General features: G+C 40.3%; 1 protein-coding gene across 18 annotated transcripts in view; it reads left to right on the top strand.

The window, feature by feature from the left end:
* Positions 1 to 21,875, top strand: part of NCKAP5 (NCK associated protein 5) — a 1,134,964-nt gene that overhangs the window by 823,187 nt on the left and 289,902 nt on the right. For all 18 annotated transcript variants that reach the window (XM_079924718.1, XM_079924716.1, XM_079924715.1 and 15 more), the window contains one exon: positions 18,170 to 18,319. In XM_079924718.1, the coding sequence (XP_079780844.1) occupies positions 18,170 to 18,319 (150 nt within the window). The remainder of the gene's footprint in view (positions 1 to 18,169; positions 18,320 to 21,875) is intronic.

Here is a 21,875-nt window from a genome sequence, read left to right as displayed (position 1 = left end):
TTTTTTTTTTAAGGAAATAAATGTTGCTGATAGATGGAACAGGCAATAAAAGCATCATCTGAAAATTTATTAATGTACCTTAGCAGAGCTGTTCAATATGGAAGACAGTTGGCAATACTGAGGAGTGTTTTGAGTGAATAATGTGGAGTAGATGTGAATTGATACGCCAGTGGTCGTGGTTCATATTAGAGACATAAAGAAAACACTTTGTTCTCTTATCCATCATACACATTTAATCTTGGGGATTTTACTGTGTTCCGAGTTCACTTTGTAAGTCAAATCCAGGGATGAAAAAGAAGAGTTTTGTATGTTTTGCCTGACAGTAGTAACGCTAAACCGTGAACAAATTGGGATGTTCTTTTAAAACCCTGTGATTTATCTGACGCTAGTTTTCCCCCCTTAAAATTTAGTATGCGTGGTCCTGAACAAAAGCTGCTAGCGGTCCCCGGAGTGTTGTTACGGTATTTGCCGAAGCGCTGTCTAAAGTGACAATATATTCTGTGCACCCTTCCCACCACCAGACAACAAATGAGTAAATAAATCACAGAAGCTGAAGTCACCAGGGCTCACTGGGACGGCTGTCAGCCAGGCGGCGGGCCTCTACATTTTCATTTAGCTTGTAGTAGGTGTGTGTTTATGTTTTGAACTAATCGAATCATCATTAACTACGGAAATGGCTGTGGTTTGTTAAACCTGTTGTGCTAATAGTCACCTGAGGCCAGATCTGACATCTCTGATAAAATCGTCCACTCCCTGGAGAAATGGCCGGGGAACCTGGGGAGAGATGCTGTCAGCAGCATGGCTCATGGCTGGATAAAGAGCACAGATTCTCAGGTAGAATGAGCAGTAAGGCTGAATCTATGGGTGCATGGGAAAGTCCAAGAGAAGTACCTGGGTCCGCGGAAAGAGCATGACACTCGAAATTACACCGTAATTAAATTCTGGCTCTGCCACTACCTGCTAACAGGATGCCTCGTAACCTATTGGAGCCTGTTTTCTTGTCTGTAAAGGGCGCCCAGAATATTTGTCCTATGTCCCCGTGGCTGTGAGTGTGTTAAAGGGTATATGAGGTGGTTTGGTTTAACGCTGAGGTGTTACACAAATATTAGATGCTATTTATCATGTCTTTTGTGTTCTGGAAAGAGCTTAACGTTTCAGGCTAACACTACCAAAGTCTCTTCCTTATGTGATCAGTCCTAAATTATAGAGTTTTACATTTTTAGTACGAATTAGTAGGTGGATTTAACACACGGCTGGATATCCAGAATGAAAAACAAATTGTTCTAACTTCTTTGACTGACTGGCTTTCCAAAGTCGAATAGTTGGTTGTCTCTTCATATTCCCGTGGTTTCATTTTGCCATCTTCAAGTTAGAAAGCTACATGTACTTGAGGTGGGTCCCTTCCCTTCCTTTCCCTTCTCTTCCCCTTTCTTCCCCTCCCCCTGCCCTGTCCCACCCTCCCTCCCTCCCTCCCTTCCTTCCTTCCTTCCTTCCTTCCTTCCTTCCTTCCTTTTCAGTGTTAAAAGATAAGGGCAGTCTCTGTCAGAAAAAGAATGAATGAGCTAGAACACAGTATAACTATTATTATCAGACATGCAGTGTTCCTATATGCTGGCTTTGTGTTGGCCATCAGAATTCAAAATAATAAAAATAGAGAGATGAGTGAATTTTATTTTTTTTAAAGCCTTGCAACCAGAAGATACTTAAAATTATTCCTCCCATAAGCTCTTTTCACAGACAGGACTCATGTTGGGCATGATTTCCTATGAGTGTTACAAGTGTCTTTCACTAAATTCCAATTCTAATGTTGCTTACCAGGCCTTTCCTTTCTTACAGGCAGGGAATGAAATGTGCTAAATGCAAAGGTTAGATTAGGTGGCATCTATCGGAGGGCCCAAGAGAAGTACACAGGAAAAAAAAAAAAGGTTTTTTTGTTTCTTTTTTTTTTTTTTCCCAAGGAAGACAGACAGACAGACTCTCTGGAAAAGAAGCACAAAGATTTTATTACACAAGATATCTTCTAGGCAGCTCTAACCTTAATGGCATTCTGTATTTACATTCCTAAACTTCAGCAGTGTTTAAATACTTATTCTTCTAAATTGAGTCTTTACAGATGATCAAAATTGTAGACATTTAAAGCTAGAAGGGACCTTTGAGTTAGACTATTTCTGTGCATTCTATTCAAAGATGAGGAAATTGAGGGACAGAGAAGTTATGTGACTTGACTAAAATCACACAGCTGGTTAGTGGCAGAGCTAGGACTGGAATGTAGATTTCTTATTTCTACTTGTTCTAAAACTAAAATGGGTCTCTGTTCCCACCCTGGATAAGAATAGGTCACAGTGAAATGGAACTTGATGGACCTCAAGAAACATGTGAGGCTGACCCTCCTTGTATCCTATCAGATGAAAGGCCAAAGTATGTCCACATGTGACACACACTGCCTTTTCCCTTTGCCCAAATTTGTGTTCTTTAATTATCCTCCCAGTCCTGGGCTCAGACCTAGTGTCACTCCCCCAGTGATGGGGTTGAAGGTGGCAGGGCCACCATGTTGAGGCCAAGTGTATGCACCAGGCAACCACACACATGTGGTGGGACTGAAAGAAGGGTGGGGAAGGCAATAAACTTCTTTTATTACTTTTTTGTATTATAGAAATTATGAGCTCATTGTCACAACCAGCTGTCAGTTTTCTACCTCATTTAGGACACTGGTGGACAGATTTCTCTCTATTGTTTATAAAAACAATGGGCAAGCAAGCATTATTTTTAAATTAGGAAGACTTTCCAAGCAGGGAAGTTGTTTTCCTCCCATACTGGACACATAGAACCTCTCTTTGAACCTTATGGTCAGTGACTGTGGAAGCCATTGAAAGTAGTTACACGCTATTAATGCCATCTGCTTCTGTGAAAAGGAACCAATATAACATGGTGGGCACTGGAGTCTCCGAACTCAAATAGAAATTTCCCAAGGGTTGCTCATCACACTAATACAGAGTAGTTTCTATGGTAGGTCAACATCTGACATCTGTTACTGAAGAAGGATCTAGCAATTTATGGGTGAATATGCCCAGTTTCTCTAGCTTACACCTTCTGTCCCAGTATACTATTCATAGCTACAACAACCTTTACTCTCCAGTAGGTATTAGTTTAGATGATTAATTATATGTTCATTCTACATTCTATGCTAGTTACAAGAATTAAATCAAATGGGCAACCTCAGAAGTTTATCTGAAGTAAAAATGACTTGTGTTCTATATCGGAGGATCTTTGTCTGGAGGCTCTTAAACTTTGGCATAGATTAGAATTACCTGGGGTGCTCTCTAAAATTACAGATGCCTGACCCCACTCCTAGGTATTGTGATTCACTGACGCCAGAGTCGGCCAAGGTATCTGCGTTTTGAACAAGCAACACTTCTTTCCTCCCCTTACCCCATGAACTGCTTCCAGTGGCTGTCGGCCCACTCCCTGAACAATAGTGACCTAAGAAAATATTAGTTGTCATTGTTGGAGTAACTGCATACTAAAGAATCAAAATCACAAGATAATTTACAAACTATGAGGTCTCGTTTCGTGAGATTGTCGCTTTAATCATGGTTGAGTCAACTCGTACTTAGACTATTGCTGTAGCATCTTACTTTCCCCACCTCTATGTTAACCTCCCTCCATTCCACCCTCCACACTGTACCAGAGAGCTCTTTCGGAATACAGATCCTACCATGTCAACCCCCTCCCACCTACACACACACACAGACACACACACACACGAAAATAGTCAATGGCCATTAGAGTTAAGGCAGTATTCCTTGACTTGTGGCCTGGCCACATTAGCCCATCCAGCCTCACTTTCCTCTCCAGCTATACATACACTTTCCTCCCCAGCTGTTCAGACTCTTTTTGAATTGCCCTCCCATCCTTCCACCTCAAGGTCACTTCCTGGTTGACCTCATGGTGGTAACCACGGGCATTTGCTTTCCTGACTTCTCTCGTATCCCTCTAGTATTGATTTTTGAAGCCCCTGGAAACTCTTCTTCGCAACACACATCACAGTACTGTTTTACATTTGCTGGTGACATATTGATTACTGTCTCCTTCCACAAGACTGTAAGCTCTATAAGAACAGGCTCCACGTGTGTTTTTATTCACCTTTGTACCCCTGGCATCTTCCACAGTGCCTGGCACTCAGGAGCTGCTCAGTACGTATTTGTTGGATGGGTGCATTGATGAATTAGTTACGAAGTAAGGTGACCTCTTGAAACCTTCCCTGAATCCCACTGTGCTGGGCTGGGGGAAGCTGATGACCAGAAGATGAATAAGAAACATTTTGGGAAAGGGTCTTATCACTTTCCTGCATAATGTTTCTGACTGAACAGTAGCTGTCCATCAGTGAGGGGCTATTCTGCCTGCTCTTTGGAGTAACTGAACCCCCTGGACTGTCATCTGTCTGAGCTGAACTGATGCAACCCAGAGCTTTGTGTTGATCGGTATTATTATACATAGGCCTGATGGTGCTGACCACTTGAGAACAAAAGATGAGGGCTCCCCCAGAGGTGAATCATTGCCCTGGTAACCACCTAGAGAAACTTATAGCTCCAAGGATTGCTTTATGTACCAACAAGGCAAAGTTTGATTTAAACCCTTGGATACTAACTGAACTTCTAATCTCTAGTTTCCTGCATACCGGCTGGTATTTGTTGAGGGCAGCAAGCTTATGGTCTCAACCATATATGAAAGTTGTGGGGAGTGAAAGTTGTTTGTGTGGTGGCCTCACTTTTATAGAACTCACTGTTGATTAAAGTCCATAAAGAACTGAAACATGAAAACAGGTCATCTCTGGAATCAACTTATTCTTGTCACAGTTTGGCGTCGTCAGGAGTGGACTTGGCTCGTTTGTCTTGTTTCTCTCTTAGAGGTTTATGTGAAGAATATATTTTATTTAAAATCGTATGTTTCTGAGCTCTGTCTTGCTCTCTTTTTACTAGGTAAATCACCAGTGATCCATTAGCAAAGGAACTAAAATTTCTGATTGAAATGGGTTATTTATGTGTAGACAGAATACGTATGCTTAATTTTTAAATATATGGGCATGCTTTTTGAGTATAATATAAATTCAACAGGTGTCCTTTCTGAAATCCACAGTAGTGATCCGTCAGTAGGGTGTAGCCATATTTCCAGCTCTTCCAAATCTCCCTTTCCCTTCTACCTCTTTGTTTCCACTTACTTTCCTCTTTTGCTCATCTACTTACTTAAAATGTGTCCTTTCCATTTGTCCTCTTTCTCAATATTACATTATACTCTAACACTCTCATTGGTAAGTGATGATAAAGAGACAAGAGTAAAGAAAAGGGTAAGATGGATAACTCTGCAGTACTTACTGGATTTGCTTTAGGGCATTTTAGAATTAGAACACAATGAAATGTGCTTTCAGGTCAATGACTGGCCTGAGCAGTGTACAGATATGGCTTTCTTTCCTGGGCAGTGTCCCTTCAGAGCAGTCACGAGCATCCTCTCCACCTGTAGAGGACATTGGTGGCACTCTGTGCATACCTCAGAACCATCGAGAGTGCCCCCGCGATTTCTAGCTATCAGTGTCTGTGATGAAGGGCACTTTTATGTGAGAAGTATTTTTAAAAACCCTCACTGCCTGTGGCAGGCTGGAAACTGACACCCCAGGAGCTGCCCCCAATTATTGATTCTTACAGGTTGGTGCATAAATGTCCCAACGCCTTAGCCCCTGGGGTGGGATGATTCTGAGGCCTGTGTTCTGCCCCATTTCCCTGAGATTCCCGTGGACTTCACTTCAGTTGCTTAGTAGTGTGCTCTTCAATGGCTCCCTTCTCTGAGTCAATTCCTTACTCCTGTTTTCTGCACTCCTCAAATGAACTACATGCACTCAACTCTTTGTCCTTTAAGAACCCAAGCTAGACACTAACTAATGATTTAGCAATACTAACTGGGAAATTAAGCTGTGAAGTGATATTTTGCAGGGAACCACATTCAAAAAGCCTTGACTTTTCCATCAAAGCCCTTCATCCTCTGCCTTCTCTGCTTGGGAGACCCCTTCCTACCTTCATACCACCTTCGCTGCCATCTCTGGTGCTACCTGTTCTCTTTAGTTCTTCAAACAACTCAGTTGTCTGTATCTCGATAACAAGGCTTCCACTTGTCTCTTCAGTGCCCTTTGGCTGTAGTTCTTTACATTTCCTTCCCTTCGCTGCCACTCTTTCAAATAAGCATCTAAGAAAATTACTTCTATTTTCTCTTTTCACTTTTTGCATAACCACTGACAATTTGTGTATCATACCATCACACTTGAGTCAAATAGCTCTCAAGTCCCCACTAACAACCTTCTTTTTACAAAATGTAGAGGTCCTTTTTGTGTTCTCTTGTCATTTCTGTTACCATTGAACATGTTGATAACATTTGATAACATTTCATATTGATAACATTTCCTTCCTGAAAATTGTGTCTTGAGTAATTGAATTCTTAGAACCTTAATATTGCAAGGGACATTTAGTCCAACCATGACATTTTACATCTGGGGGAAACTGAGGACTGAAAAGGTCTATTGATTTGCCCAGCAAGGAGCAAAAGTGCACCTGACCTACTGTCCAGTATGAGAACTGCTTTTGGTAAGTCCTTATTCCATACTTTCAGAGTATTCATAATTTTTATTCCTTCTGATAGAAAACCCTCCCAGCTGGTGTCCTGGCTCCTTCCCTACTCAGCCCACTCTCCATTGTAACAGTCAGGATGCTGTTTCTAAAATGTAAATCACAACCTATCGCTCCCCTACTTAGCCTCCAATTCCTCTTTACTTAAAATAGAACCCAAAGCCCTTTCCATGCCTTGCAAGACCCCCCTATGGTCCAGCTCTCTCTCTGATCTCATTTCTTGCTGTTCTTACTCTTAGAGTCCCTATATGCTCCTTCACACGGACTCTCCCTCAGCTGGTCAGCAGGGCAGGCTTAGCGCTGCCACTCAGTGCTTGCTTTATTATTTCTTCTGTTTGGAATGTTTTTGTCCCAGACCATTGCATGGCTGCTTCCTTCCCATTCCCATGATGTGGTCTCAGCTTAAATGGCCACCTCGTCAGACGTGCCTTACACCAATGTCACATCTCATACTGTCCGTAAACAGACCACTGGTTACAATTATATAACTTACTGATTTGACTTGGAGTTTGTCATGTTTCCCACAATTAGAATACAAATTCATAGAGTACAGGAACTTTGTCTTGTTTGCCATACCTCCAGCACCTAGACCATCGGATGGCCAATAGTTTGCATCTGATAAACATTTGTAGGATAAATAAATGAATTAATGAATGATATCTGAATGTTTGTTTCTCATTTCCAAGAACGCTTTCTTTTACTCTCCAATTCTATTACTCAACTACATCTCAGTGTTTCTTGCAATAGAATCAAACTGGTTTCCTCATGAACCAATAAGGACAAAATGTATTCTTCACGGGGGCCTTTGTTACAGTTTTCTCTTTGACCAAAAATCCCATCCTATGCCTCTCTAACCATTCAAGTGGAATCACTCCACCAAAACATAAGTCATGTTCCATTTCCACGAAATTACACCTCCCAGTCATCACTGATCACCCTTTCTTCAATTATGTAAAGTGACCCTTCCATTTTATGTAACCTACACACTCATATATAATCTATACTATATTGAATTGCGTCCAGTTCCTTCATATAATAATATTCAGGCACTGTGCCTAGACAGTGGAATGTGCATGTGTGCATAAGTACTGCCTATCCTCATTACTTTCGGACTTTGTGAAGTCACTCCCTAAAATTGATTTGCAATCCCGAAATCAAGCCCTGCAGAGCTTTCATGGTCATTCATGGACATTCACAGAGGAGTGAAAACTTCAAGTCATCCGATACCTGTGGTCCCAGCTTAGGTCAACCAAAGCAACGCCCCGCCTTCTTTTTTAAGCTCTTCATTTCTACTGGAAATGTGTCCTTTTTGTGCTCTATTTAGTGACACTTTTTTACGTTTTATGCTTTTTGTGAGCGGTCTTATTGTTGAAGGTGGCCCCCAGGCATAGTGTGAAGTGCTGTCTAGTGTTCCTAAGTGCAAGCGGTCTGTGCTGTGCCTTGTGGAGAAAATGGGTGTTAGATAAGCTTTGTTCAAGCATGAGTTATAGTGCCGTTGGCGGTTAGTTCAGTGCTAATTAATCAACAATATATATTAAACAAGGTGTCTTTAAATAGAAACACTCATAAAACAAGATTATGTATTGATTAATGACGAAACTGTTGCAACCAGAGGCCTCCAGAAACCTAACCCTATACTTCCCCTAGGAACAATGATTCAGTATTTGTTAATCCAGTGCTCATGACAACTTTATAGAACACACTGTGAATAATGAGAATTGACTGCAGATGTGAGTATATTATATATGTGGCTGTTAGCCTCACTTACGGATTTAGGAGACAAAGAACCCAAGAGTTACTGAAATTAAGTAGTTTGCCCAAGATTATTTGCCAAGCTGATAAATGGTAGATCTGGAATCCGGTTGCTATACTCCAAAGGCTTTTGGCTTTCAGTTGATGACACCAGTGGCTTTTCTTTGTTTGTTTGATTTAATTAGCTACAGGATCCTAATTATTTCAGGATCTATATATATGTGTATATATATATATACATATACACACACACACACACATATATATACAAAAATAGAGGTAGATGATATTTTTTAACACCTTTATTGGAGTATAATTGCTTTACAATGGTGTGTTAGTTTCTGCTTTATAACAAAGTGAATCAGCTATACGTATACATATATCCCCATATCTCCTCCCTTTTGCGTCTCCCTCCAACCCACCAATCCCACCCCTCTAGGTGGTCACAAAGCACCGAGCTGATCTCCCTGTGCTATGCGGCTGCTTCCCACTAGCTATCTATTTTACATTTGGTAGTGTATATATGTCCATGCCACTCTCTCACTTCGTCCCAGCTTCCCCTTCCCCCTTCCCCCTCCCTGTATGCTCAGTCCATTCTCTACATCTGCGTCTTTATTGCTGTCCTGCTCCTAGGTTCTTCAGAACCACTTTTTTTTTTCTTTTTTTAGATTCCATATATATGTGTTAGCATAGGGTATTTGTTTTACTCTTTCTGACTTACTTCACTCTGTGTGACAGTCTCTAGATCCATACACCTCACTACAAATAACTCAATTTCATTTCTTTTTGTGGCTGAGTAATATTCCATTGTATATATGTGCCACATCTTCTTTATCCAGTCATCTGTTGATGGACACTTAGGTTGCTTCCATATCCTGGCTATTGTAAATAGTGCTGCAGTCAATATTGTGATACATGACTCTTTTTAAATTATGTTTTTCTCCAGGTATATGCCCAGTAGTGGGATTGCTGGATCGTGTGGTAGTTCTGTTTTTACTTTTTTAAGGAACCTCCATAGTGGCTGTATCAATTTGCATCCCCACCACCAGTGCAAGAGTGTTCCCTTTTCTCCACACCCTCTCCAGAATTTACTGTTTGTAGATTTTTTGATGATGGCCATTCGCACTGGTGGGAGGTTATACCTCATTGTAGTTTTAATTTGCATTTCTCTAATGATTAGTGATTTTGAGCATTCTTTCATGTGTTTGCTGGAAATCTGTATATCTTCTTTGGAGAAATGTCTATTTAGGTCTTCTGCCCATTTTGGATTGGGTTGTTTGTTTTTTGGATACTGAGCTGCATGAGCTGCTTGTATATTTTGGAGATTAATCCTTTGTCAGTTGCTTCATTTGCAAATATTTTCTCCCATTCTGAGGGTTATCTTTTCATCTTGTTTATGGTTTCCTTTACTGTGCAAAAGCTTTGAAGTTTCATTAGGTCCCATTTGTTTATTTTTGGTTTTATTTGCATTTCTCTAGGAGGTGGGTCAAAAAGGACCTTTCTGGGATGTATGTCATAGAGTGTTCTGCCTATGTTTTCCTCTAAGAGTTTGATAGTGTCTGGCCTTACATTTAGGTCTTTAATTCACTTTGAGTTTATTTTTGTGTATGGTTGTAGGGAGTGTTCTAATTTCAGTCTTTTACATGTAGCTGTCCAGGTTTCCCAGCACCACTTATTGAAGAGGCTGTCTTTTCTCCATTGTATATTCTTGCCTCTTTTATCAAAGATAAGGTGACCATATGTGCGAGGGATTATCTCTGGGCTTTCTATCCTGTTCCATTGATCTATATTTCTGTTTTTGTGCCAGCACCATACTGTCTTTATTACTATAGCTTTGTAGCATAGTCTGACATCTGGGAGACTGATTCCTCCAGCTCTGTTTTTCTTTCTCAAGATTGCTTTGGCTATTCGGAGTCTTTTGTGTTTCATACAGGTTTTTTTTTTTTTTTTTTTTTTTTTTTTGCGGTACACAGGCCTCTCACTGTTGTGGCCTCTCCCATTGCAGAGCACAGGCTCCGGATGCACAGGCTCAGCAGCCATGGCTCACGGGCCTAGCTGCTCCGCGGCATGTGGGATCTTCCTGGACCGGGGCACGAACCCGTGTCCCCTGCATCAGCAGGTGGACTCTGAACCACTGCGCCACCAGGGAAGTCCCATCCAGATTTTTTGGAAATTTTTTGTTCTCGTTCTGTGAAAAATGCCATTGGTAGTTTGATAGGGATTGCATTGAATCTGTAGATGGCTTTGGGAGGTATAGTTATTTTCACAATGTTGATTCTTCCAATCCAAATACATGGTATATCTTTCCATCTGTTTGTATCATCTTTAATTTCTTTCATCAGTGTCTTATAGTTTTCTGCATACAGGGCTTTTCTCTCCTTAGGTAGGTTGATTACTAGGTATTTTATTCTTTTTGTTGCAATGGTAAATGGGAGTGTTTCCTTAATTTCTCTTTCAGATTTTTCATCATTAGTGTATAGGAATGCAAGAGATTTCTGTGCATTAATTTTGTATCCTGCTACTTTACCAAATTCATTGATTAGTTCTAGTAGTTTTCTGGTAGCTTCTTTAGGATTCTCTATGTATAGTGTCATGTCACCTGCAAACACGGACAGCTTTACTTCTTTTCTGATTTGGATTCCTTTTATTTCTTTTTCTTCTCTAATTGCTGTAGCTAAATCTTCCAAAACTTGTTGAATAATAGTGGTGAGAGTGGGCAACCTTGTCTTGTTCCTGATCTTAGCAGAAATGGTTTCAGTTTGTCACCATTGAGAATGATGTTGGCTGTGGGTTTGTCATATATGGGCTTTATTATGTTGAGTAAGTTCCCTCTATGCCTACTTTCTGGAGGGTTTTTATCATAAATGGGTGTTGAATTTTGTCAAAAGCTTTTTCTGCATCTATTGAGATTATCACATGGTTTTTGTCCTTCAGTTTGTTAATATGTTTTATCACATTGATTGATTTGCATATATTGAAGAATCCTTGCATTCCTGGGATAAACCCCACTTGATCATGGTGTATGATCATTTTAATGTGCTATTGGATTCTGTTTGCTAGTATTTTGTTGAGTAGTTTTGCATCTATGTTCATCAGTGATATTGGCCTGTTGTTTTCTTTCTTTGTAACATCTTTGTCTGGTTTTGTTATTAGGGTGATGGTGGCCTCATAGAATGTGTTTGGGAGAGTTCATCCCTCTGCTATATTCTGGAAGAATTTGAGAAGGATAGGTGTTAAGCTCTTCTCTAAATGTTTGATAGAATTCACCTGTAAAACCATCTGGTCCTGGGCTTTTGTTGGTTGGAAGATTTTTAATCACAGTCTCAATTTCAGTGCTTGTGATTGGTCTGTTTATATTTTGTATTTTTCCTGGTTCAGTCTTGGAAGGTTGTGTTTTTCTAAGAATTTGTCCATTTCTTCCAGGTTGTCCATTTTATTGGCATATAATTGCTTGTAATAGTCTCTCATGATCCTTTGTATTTCTGCAGTGTCAGTTGTTACTCCTCCTTTTTCATTCTAATTCTGTTGATTTTTGTTTGTTTGTTTGTTTGTTTGTTTTTTGCGGTACGCGGGCCTCTCACTGTTGTGGCCTCTCCCGTTGCGGAGCACAGGCTCCGGATGCGCAGGCTCAGCGGCCATGGCTCACGGGCCCAGCCGCTCCGCGGCATGTGGGATCTTCCCGGACCGGGGCACGAACCCATGTCCCCTGCATCGGCAGGCGGACTCCCAACCACTGCGCCACCAGGGAAGCCCAATTCTGTTGATTTGAGTCTTCTCCCTTTTTGCTTGATTAGTCTAGCTAATGGTTTATCAATTTTGTTTATCTTCTCAAAAAACCAGCTTTTAGTTTTATTGATCTTTCCTATCATTTCCTTCTTTCTTTTTCATTTATTTCCAATCTCATCTTTGTGATTTCTTTCCTTCTGCTAAATTTGGGGGTTTTTGTTCTTCTTTCTCTAATTGCATTAGGTGTAAGTTTAGGTTGTTTATTTGAGATGTTTCTTGTTTCTTGAGGTAGGATTGTATTGCTGTAAACTTCTGACTTAGAACTGCTTTTGCTGCATCCCATAGGTTTTGGGTCGTCGTGTCTCCTTTGTCATTTGTTTCTAGGTAGTTTTTGATTTCCTCTTTGTTTTCTTCAGTGATCCCTTGGTTATTTAGTAGTGTATTGTTTATTTTCCATGTGTTTTTATTTTTTTACAGATTCTTTCCTGTAATTGACATCTAGTCTCATAGTGTGTGGTTGGAAAAGTTACTTGGTATGACTTCAGTTTTCTTAAATTTACCAAGGCTTGATTTGTGACCCAGTATATAATTTATCCTGGAGAATATTCCATGACCACTTGAGAAGAAAGTGTATTCTGTTGTTTTTGGATGGAATGTCCCATAAATATCAATTAAGTCCATCTTGTTTAATGTATCATTTAAAGCTCGTGTTTGCTTATTTATTTTCATTTTGGATGATCTGTCCATTGGTGAAACTGGGGTGTTAAAGTCCCCTACTCTGATTGTGTTACTGTCAATTGCCCCTTTTATGGCTGTTAGGATTTGCCCTATGTATTGAGGTGCTCCTATTTTGGGTGCATAAATATTTACAATTGTTATATCTTCTTCTTGGATTGATATCTTGATCATTATGTAGTGTCCTTCTTTGTCTCTTGTAACATTCTTTATTTTAAAGTCTATTTTGTCTGATATGAGAATTGCTACTCCAGCTTTCTTTTGATTTCAATTTGCATGGAATATCTTTTTCCATCCCCTCACTTTCAGGCTGTATGTGTCCCTGGTCTGAAGTGGGTCTCTTATAGACAGCATATATACAGGTCTTGATTTTGTTTCCATTCAACAAGTCTGTGTCTTTGGTTGGAGCATTTAATCCATTTACATTTAAGGTATTTATTGATATGTATGTTCCTGTTACCATTTTCTTAATTGTTTTGGGTTTGTTATTGTAGGGCTTTTCCTTCTCTTTTGTTTCCTGCCTAGAGAAGTTCCTTTAGCATTTGTTGTAAAGCTGGTTTGGTGGTGCTGAATTCTCTTAACTTTTGCTTGTCTATAAGGGTTTTAATTCTCCATCGAATCTGAAAGAGATCCTTGCTGGGTAGAGTAATCTTGGTTGTAGGTTTTTCCCTTTCATCACTTAAATATGTCCTGCTACTCCCTTCTGGCTTGCAGAGCTTCTGCTGAAAGATCAGCTGTTAACCTTATGGAGATTCCCTGGTATGTTATTTGTTGCTTTTCCCTTGCTGCTTTTAATATTTTGTCTTTGTATTTTGTTGTTGATAGTTTGATTAATATGTGTCTTGGCGTGTTTCTCATCGCCTTGGATTTATCCTGTATGGGACTCTCTGTGCTTCTTGGACTTGATTAACTATTTCCTTTCCCATATTAGGGAAGTTTTCAACTATAATCTCTTCAAATATTTTCTCAGACCCTTTCTTTTTTTCTTCTTCTTCTGCGACCCCTGTAATTTGAATGTTGGTGCATTTAATGTTGTCCCAGAGGTCTCTGAGACTGTCCTCAATTCTTTTCATTCTTTTTTCTTTATTCTGCTCTGCCATAGTTATTTCCATTATTTTATCTTCCAGGTCACTTAGGTGTTCTTCTGCCTTAGTTATTCTGCTATTGATTCCTTCTAGAGAATTTTATATTTCATTTATTGTGTTGTTCATCATTGTTTGTTTGCTCTTTAGTTCTTCTAGGTCCTTGTTAAATGCTTCTTGAATTTTCTCCATTCTATCTCCAAGATTTTGAATCATCTTTACTAAAATAACTCTGAGTTCTTTTTAGGTAGACTGCCAATTCCCTCTTCATTTGTTTGGTCTGGTGTGTTTTTACCTTGATCCTTAATCTGCTGTGTATTTCTCCATTTTCTCATTTTGCTTAACTTAATGTGTTTGGGGTCTCCTTTTCACAGGCTGCAGGTTCATAGTTCCCGTTGTTTTTTGGTGTCTGCCCACAGTGGCTAAGGTTGTTTCAGTGAGTTGTGTAAGTTTCCTGGTTGGGGGGACTAGTGCCTGTGTTCTGGTTGATGAGGCTGGATCTTGTCTTTCTCGTGGGCAGGACTGCATCCGGTTTTGTGTTTGGGTGCATCTGTGACCTTATTATGATTTTAGGCAGCCTCTCTGCTAATGGGTGGGGTTGTGTTCCTGTTTTGCTAGTTGTTTGGCTAGGCTGTCTAGCACTGTAGCTTGCTGATCATTGAGTGGAGCTGGGTCTTAGCGTTGAGATGGAGATCTCTGGGAGAGCTTTCGGCATTTGATATTACTTAGAGCCGGGAGGTCTCTGGTGGATCAATGTCCTGAACTCGGTTCCCCCACCTCAGAGGCACAGGCCTGACACCCGGCCGGAACACCACGACCCTGTCAGCCACATGGTTCAGAAGAAAAGGGAGAAAGAAAGAAAGAGAGAAAGAGAGAGAGAGAGAGAGGGAGAGAGAGAGAGAGGGAGGGATGGAGGGAGGGAGGGAAGGTGGGAGGGAGGAAGAAGGAACAGAAAATAGTTATTAAAATAAAAAATTTAAAAATATATTTTTAAAAATTTAAAAAGTTAATAAGAAAAAGAAGAGAGCAGCCAGACCTAAAAACAAATCCAGCAATAATAACAAGCACTAAAAACTATACAAAAACAAACAAACAAAAAAAAACTGGACAGACAGAAGCCTAGGACAAATTGTAAAAGCAAAGCTATACAGACGGCATCACAGAAAGAAGCATACACATACACACTCAGGAAAAGAGAAAAAGGAAAAATATATATATTTTAAAAAAGGAATAGAGCAACCAAATCAATAAACAAATCTACCAATGATAATAAGCTTTAAATACTAAACTAAGATAAACATAAAACCAGAAACAAATTAGATGCAGAAAGCAAACCCCAAGTCTATAGTTGCTCCTAAAGTCCACCGCCTCAATTTTGGGATGATTCGTTGTCTATTCAGGTATTCCAAAGATGCAGGTACATCAAGTTGATTGTGGAGATTTAATCCGCTGCTCCTGAGGCTGCTGGGAGAGATTTCCCTTTCTCTTCTTTGTTCACACAGCTCCTGGGATTCAGCATTGGATTTGGCCCCGGCTCTGCATGTAGGTCGCCTGAGGGCGTCTGTTCTTCGCCCAGACAGGAGGGGGTTAAAGGAGCCGCTGATTCGGGGGTTCTGGCTCACTCAGACCGCGGGGAGAGAGGGGTGTGGTTGCAGGGCGAGCCTGCGGCGGCAGAGGCCGGCGTGATGTTGCACCAGCCTGAGGTGCCGTGTGGTCTCCCGGGGAAGTTGTTCCTGGATCACGGGACCCTGGCAGTGGCAGGCTGCACAGGCTACAGTGAGGGGAGGTGTGGAGAGTGACCTGTGCTTGCACACAGGCTTCTTGGGGGCTGCAGAAGCAGCCTTAGCGTGTCATGCCTGTCTGTGGTGTCCGTGCTGATAGCTGCGACTTGAGCCTGTCTCTGGAGCTCATTTAGGCGGTGCTCTGAATCCCCTCTCCTCACACACCCCGAAACAATGGTCTTTTGCCTCTTTGGCAGCTCCAGACTTTTTCCCGGACTCCCTCCCGGCTAGCCGTGCCTCACTAGCCCCTTTCAGGCTGTGTTCACGCAGCCAACCCCAGTCCTGTCCCTGCGTTCCGACCGAAGCCCGAGCCTCAGCCCCGCCTGCCCTGGCCAGTGAGCAGACAAGCCTCTCGGGCTGGTGAGTGCCGGTCGGCACCGATCCTCTGTGCAGGAATCTCTCCGCTCTGCCCTCTGCACCCCTGTGGCTGCGCTCTCCGGCTCCGAAGCTTCCCCACCACCCACAGTCTCCGCCTGCGAAGGGGCTTCCTAGTGTGTGGAAACCTTTCCTCCTTCACAGCTCCCTCCCACTGGTGCAGGTCCCGTCCCTATTCTTTTGTCTCTGTTTATTCTTTTTTCTTTTGCCCTACCCAGGTACGTTGGGAGTTTCTTGCCTTTTGGGAGGTCTGAGGTCTTATGCCAGCGTTCAGTAGGTGTTCTGTAGGAGTTGTTCCACTTGCAGATGTATTTTGATGTATTTGTGGGGAGGAAGGTGATCTCCATGTCTTACTCCTCTGCCATCTTGAAGGTCCCTCCCTAGGTGATATTTTTTAAAAGCTTGCTTTACAGTCTCAAGTTAGTGTTTAATTACAGTGATCCCAAATCTTGAAAGAGAAGTAGAAGGACCTCTTTATTTCAAAATTGTGTTGGTAACTCTGCCAATTTCAAGTTTCTTACCATGGAAATGAAAGTCTGCTGAGTGAACAAACCTTAAAGAATCAAAGCTGTGAAAATACAGTCATAACCTGGATATTTGTCCCAGCCTGAGGATCTGCACATTAAACTTGCTGAGCCTGAATCTGGGCTGAACTTACACCTGCTGCAGAAGTGAACACACCTGTACATTGTATGTGGACTTGCCCAGGCCTGATTTCATAAAGAGCTATCACCTGCCTAGTCAGTTGCACATTCTTATAAAGAAATGGAAACTTATCTTGAAATCTGTAGGAAACAGATTAACACCTGTTTGTCTGTACAGATTAACATGGGTCAAGTTTCTATGTAGTCTCCAGTGTTTTATATATCTATACATACACATGTATACTTATATACGTGTACATATACGTTGACATTTTTACTTCATATCTTATTTTCAAAAAACAAGTTAAATAATTTCAGGACTTCCAAAGTACTTTTGTGAACACAGTTTGAAAACCTGGTTTTTTTTTCCCACTTACACTATTCTTTTCTCAGTAGATTTTTTAAGTGCTTAAAGGTTAAGAATCGTATTTTTCGTGCTTCTGTATCTGCAAATGATCTTAGTTTAATGGTAAATATAAAGAAGTCTCTCACCATTGATAATCCAGTTTAGCCCACGTGGTTGCCAACCAGCTGTTTTTAATACAAAGATTTCTGCAGCATTGTGGTTAGAATTCAAAAGTGTGATGGAATGATGTCACCTGATTCTGTGGCACGGTATCTTGATGTATGTACAAAAGTGGATGAAATTTTATTTTTATGTGATAGGCTCTTGACATTTCTTTTTCCCTTGAAAACAAGAGCCAATTGTGAGGCTCAGATTAATACTTCTCAACTTCCAAAGAGCTGCCAGAGACAAGGTTGAGTGAGGAACCTCCAGCAAGCAGGGAGGGAAGACAGGATAACATTTTACGTCTGCCTCAAGGCTATAGTACAAATCCTGGAGTGTTAGAAAGGGGACTGTAGGGCCCTTAAGAGCCATGTTATTAGTGAGCCAAAGGAGCTAAATGGTTTCAGCTTAGAATTCTGAAATCATTATCATTTCAATATTTTGTGATATTTTCTTTTCCCTTAATTGAATGGTTGCATGTCCAGTGACTTTGATGATCTTATTATAGGAGCTAAGCTGTTCACAAGTCAGGGTATCAAGATTGACTTATTTTTCCCCAGTTTAGAGCACAGCTGAATTTCATGCTGCATATAAAAATGGATTAACCACATGACTCCACCTACCGTTTTTATGGGCTCGGTCACTTCTCCAACAGAGCAGAGGACATGTGCATTCAGTGGTGGTGACTCAATGACTTGTCCTAACAAGATTCATTAAAATTATCTACTGTGTTTACTAATATAAGCCCCACTCAGAATTTGTTTAGCAAAACCTTCTCTACCTCAGCCCCGGAAAGAATGCAGAAAGAGTAGGGAGGTTCCAAACTTCTCAACCTTAAACTCTTGCTTATTTTTCAGTGGAGATTATTGAAAACAACAATTCTTTCTTGCTTCAGGAAAAACTGTCAGAGGAAGAGAGAAAACACAAGGAAGCTTTGGAAGACCGTCACATGGTGGTAGATGAGGATTCAAGGAGTGAAGGCAGCAGTGCAGATGAGGGGAAAGAAAAGACCAAATTGCTGTTAGAAAGATTGAAGGCTCTAGAGGTAAGAAATGGAACCATTTTTACACGTTTACAGAAAAATAACCGTGTTCTGCTTCTTGTATTGGCCCCACTTTTGAGTAAATATAAATCTTCCTTTCTTAATTCTCCCAGACTAATAGGATCTAGTAGCTCCCATTGGGATGCCTTTGTCAATGATGAGCACAGGGTTAAAATGTGTGACCCTGAAAGAGTCTTGGCCTAGTGACTATGATTGTACTGCCTTAAAAAAGTGCATAGATCAGTAATTCATTTCACTCCCAGTTTGACCCTCAAACTGGATCAGTTTCCCTAAAATTGCAAGTTCCTTGAGGGAAGGGCTATGTGATATTTCGCTTTGTTTCCCAATGCCTAATGATCAAATAAGTGAATGATAAACAAAATATTGAATACTAGGTAAGGGCAATTGTAAGAAAAATAATTTTAAGCAGTAGAGCTATTTCTTCAAAGAACAAAAAAGCTTGTGCAGAAGTACACCATGTAAGACATATAAAAATAGAGGTGAAGTTGAGCTAAGGGGTGCTGTAAGGAGGGTTTTCAACCGCTGTAGTCTTCCAAAACAGTTGAAAACTCTGGTCTATTACTTAGTGGCATTTGACATCACTTAGAGTGTTAATTCCTGAATATTTATAGCAGTCCTCAAAGGGCATTTCAGTTATTAGTTCACATGCTGAAAGATGCCTTTTTCCATGAGTTGGCTTTTCCTACTTGCAATAAATGTTCTGTTTGCATATAGAACTGGGACGTAATCATTTTTAAGCAAGGACTATGGTGAGCCCACCTTTTCTTAAACTAGGCACAAGGGACCGTCAGCCAGTATCTAAAAATGTAGTTCTTCCATAGTGTCTATAGAATCCTGAAACTTCCTGCAGTAATGTGAAGAAATAAGAGCTTGAGAGATCTTGTTTTCTGCAGTTGGTTTCTGCAATCCTGACCCTAACCCTAACCTACCACCTTGCCTGTAGGTGCATGCCATTTTTACTTAATTTCCTCAGCAATAGTGAAGCAAAATAAGTAAGATTATGCACTTTGGAGTTGGGTTTGAATCTCAGTTCTATTCTTTTCTAGTTTTGAAACCTTAGGCAAATTAATTAGACTCTCTGTGTGTCTGTTTCCTCAAATGCAAAACTGGGGATGATAATAGTAACTTTCCTTCCAGAGAAGTATCGAGGGTTAAGTGAGTTAATATCTGTGCAGCAGTGCCTGCATATGGTCTTTTCTATCCTCCTACTCCAAGGCTCCTGCCTTTCCTTACATGATTTCCCCCCCATTTATCTGAATGCAATGATTAATGTAAGAACTATGAATGAAAAACTTCAGCTGCTCTACACAGGAGTGATTTAAGTGCGTTATGTCACATATGGGGCAGAAGAGAGGTCAATTTAGGGAACCGCTGATGGTTCCTTTTCAGCAAAGGGCCAGTAATCACCCCTGTTTCCCCAAAGGTTCTCACACTTTTATCATTTTTAATATAATCACCACGAAAAGTGGGAAAGCCTTCTCAAGGGAAACCGAGGTGGTTGTCTGAGAGTTTTGAGAACTCATGGCTTTGTCTTGAGGTTGAATTAACTGGATTTAATAGTAGGAAGGAGTTGTTATTACAATTCATTTCCCTAGAACCGTAAACTTAAATTGTTAGTTTTGTTGATGATTGCGGTGCACATTGCTTTTAGTTCATCTAATTGTCACTGAGACAACTCTGTGAAGGACATTTTATTTAATCAAGCTAAAAGTATTTTAAAAACACCTTTGGCAGCAAATGTTTCTTAAACCCTCACTGAGTAAATGAGAAGCACCATTTTTTTTTCCTTTCACAGAGATCTTTACACTTCAGGCAACAACTCTTGCCTCCAGCATCATTTGGATGCAATAGATGATATCTCTAAATGCCATGAAGCCTCACAATTTTAATTTACAAACATATTTTATTTTCTAAAGTAATGTCCTCTAGTCACAGTGTCATATCTTGTTCTGTAAAATTCTTTGCTCAATAGTAAATGAACTCTCTTTGCTCCCAAATCTCACTATTGTCTACTTAAACAGATAATAAAAAGAAATCTATCACATATAGACATACCCCACATACACACACACTCATGCATCATCTGATTTTCATATGAATTTCATTTTACTTTATTTGATTTTTTAAAATTTACTATTTGTGTTTGTATAGAATCCTTTGCATAAGTTAGCAATTACTGTGAGAAGATAGAGGGCTGCTTTTGACAGATCGTAATCACAGCTGGTCACAGACCCCCTACATAGATTTATACACTTTAACAAAATGCTCTTTTGCAAGATTGCAGGTGAATTAACCATAATGCTTCAAAATTATTTTGAATTTTGAATGTCATACAGCAAGATTTTAGAAAAACAAAACTATTTTCCATCAGTGTATTTTTGAAACAACCATATTTGTGTACCTTAATCCCTTGGCCCCTGGTGTGGTAGGAGCAGAGAAGGATGGTTGTCAGGGTGATGGAAAACAGATTTCCTGAATTCCTGCTCCACAAACAGGTCCCAAGAAGGTGCAGAAAAGAAGCGACACAAATTTACTTTTAATATTATGTTCTTGATGAATATCACTATGTTATTCAAAACCAGCCTAGGGAGGAATGGATTGGGAGTTTGAGATTAGCAGTTGCAAACTATTATATATAGAATGGATAAACAACAAGGTCCTACTGTATAGCACAGAGAACTGTATTCAGTATCCTGTGATAAACCATAATGGAAAAGAATATGAAAAAGAATGCATGTTTATATATATATGTGTAACTGAATCACCTTGCCGTACAGAAATTAACACAACACTGTAAATCAATTGTACATGAATAAAATAAATTTTATTTTTTTAATATCTTTATTGGAGTATAATTGCTTTACAATGTTGTGTTAGTTTCTGTTGTACAACAAAGTGAATCAGCTATACATATACATATATCCCCATATCCCCTCCCTCTTGAGGTTCCCTCCCACACTCCCTATCTCACCCCTCTGGGTGGTCACAAAGCACGGAGCTCATATCCCTGTGTCATGCGGCTTCTTCCCACTACCTATCGGTTTTACATCTGGTAGTATATATATGTCCATCCCACTCTCTCACTTTGTCCCAGCTTACCCTTCCTCCACTGTGTGCTCAAGTCCGTTCTCTACGTCTGCATTTTTATTCCTGCCCTGCCACTAGGTTCATCAGTACCGTGTTTTAGATTCCATATATGTGTTAGCATGTGGTATTTGTTTTTCTCCTTCTGACTTACTTCACTCTGTGTGACAGACTCTAGGTCCATCCACCTCATTACAAATAATTCAATTTCGTTCCTTTTATGGCTGAGTATTATTCCATTGTATGTATGTGCACCATCTTCTTTATCCATTCATCTGTCGATGTACATTTATGTTGTTTCCATGTCCTAAAAATTGTAAATAGTGCTTCAATGAACATTGTGGTATATGCATCTGTTTGAATTATGGTTTTCTCAAGGTATATGCCCAGTAGTGGGATTGTTCTATTTTTCGTTTTTTAAGGAACCTCCATACTATTCTCCATAGTGGGTGTA

Source organism: Stenella coeruleoalba, assembly GCF_951394435.1.
Source record: "Stenella coeruleoalba genome assembly, chromosome: 6".
Classification (NCBI taxonomy): domain Eukaryota; kingdom Metazoa; phylum Chordata; class Mammalia; order Artiodactyla; family Delphinidae; genus Stenella; species Stenella coeruleoalba.
Note: the sequence above shows the minus strand (reverse complement) of the source record. Positions and strands in the feature narration are given on the sequence as shown.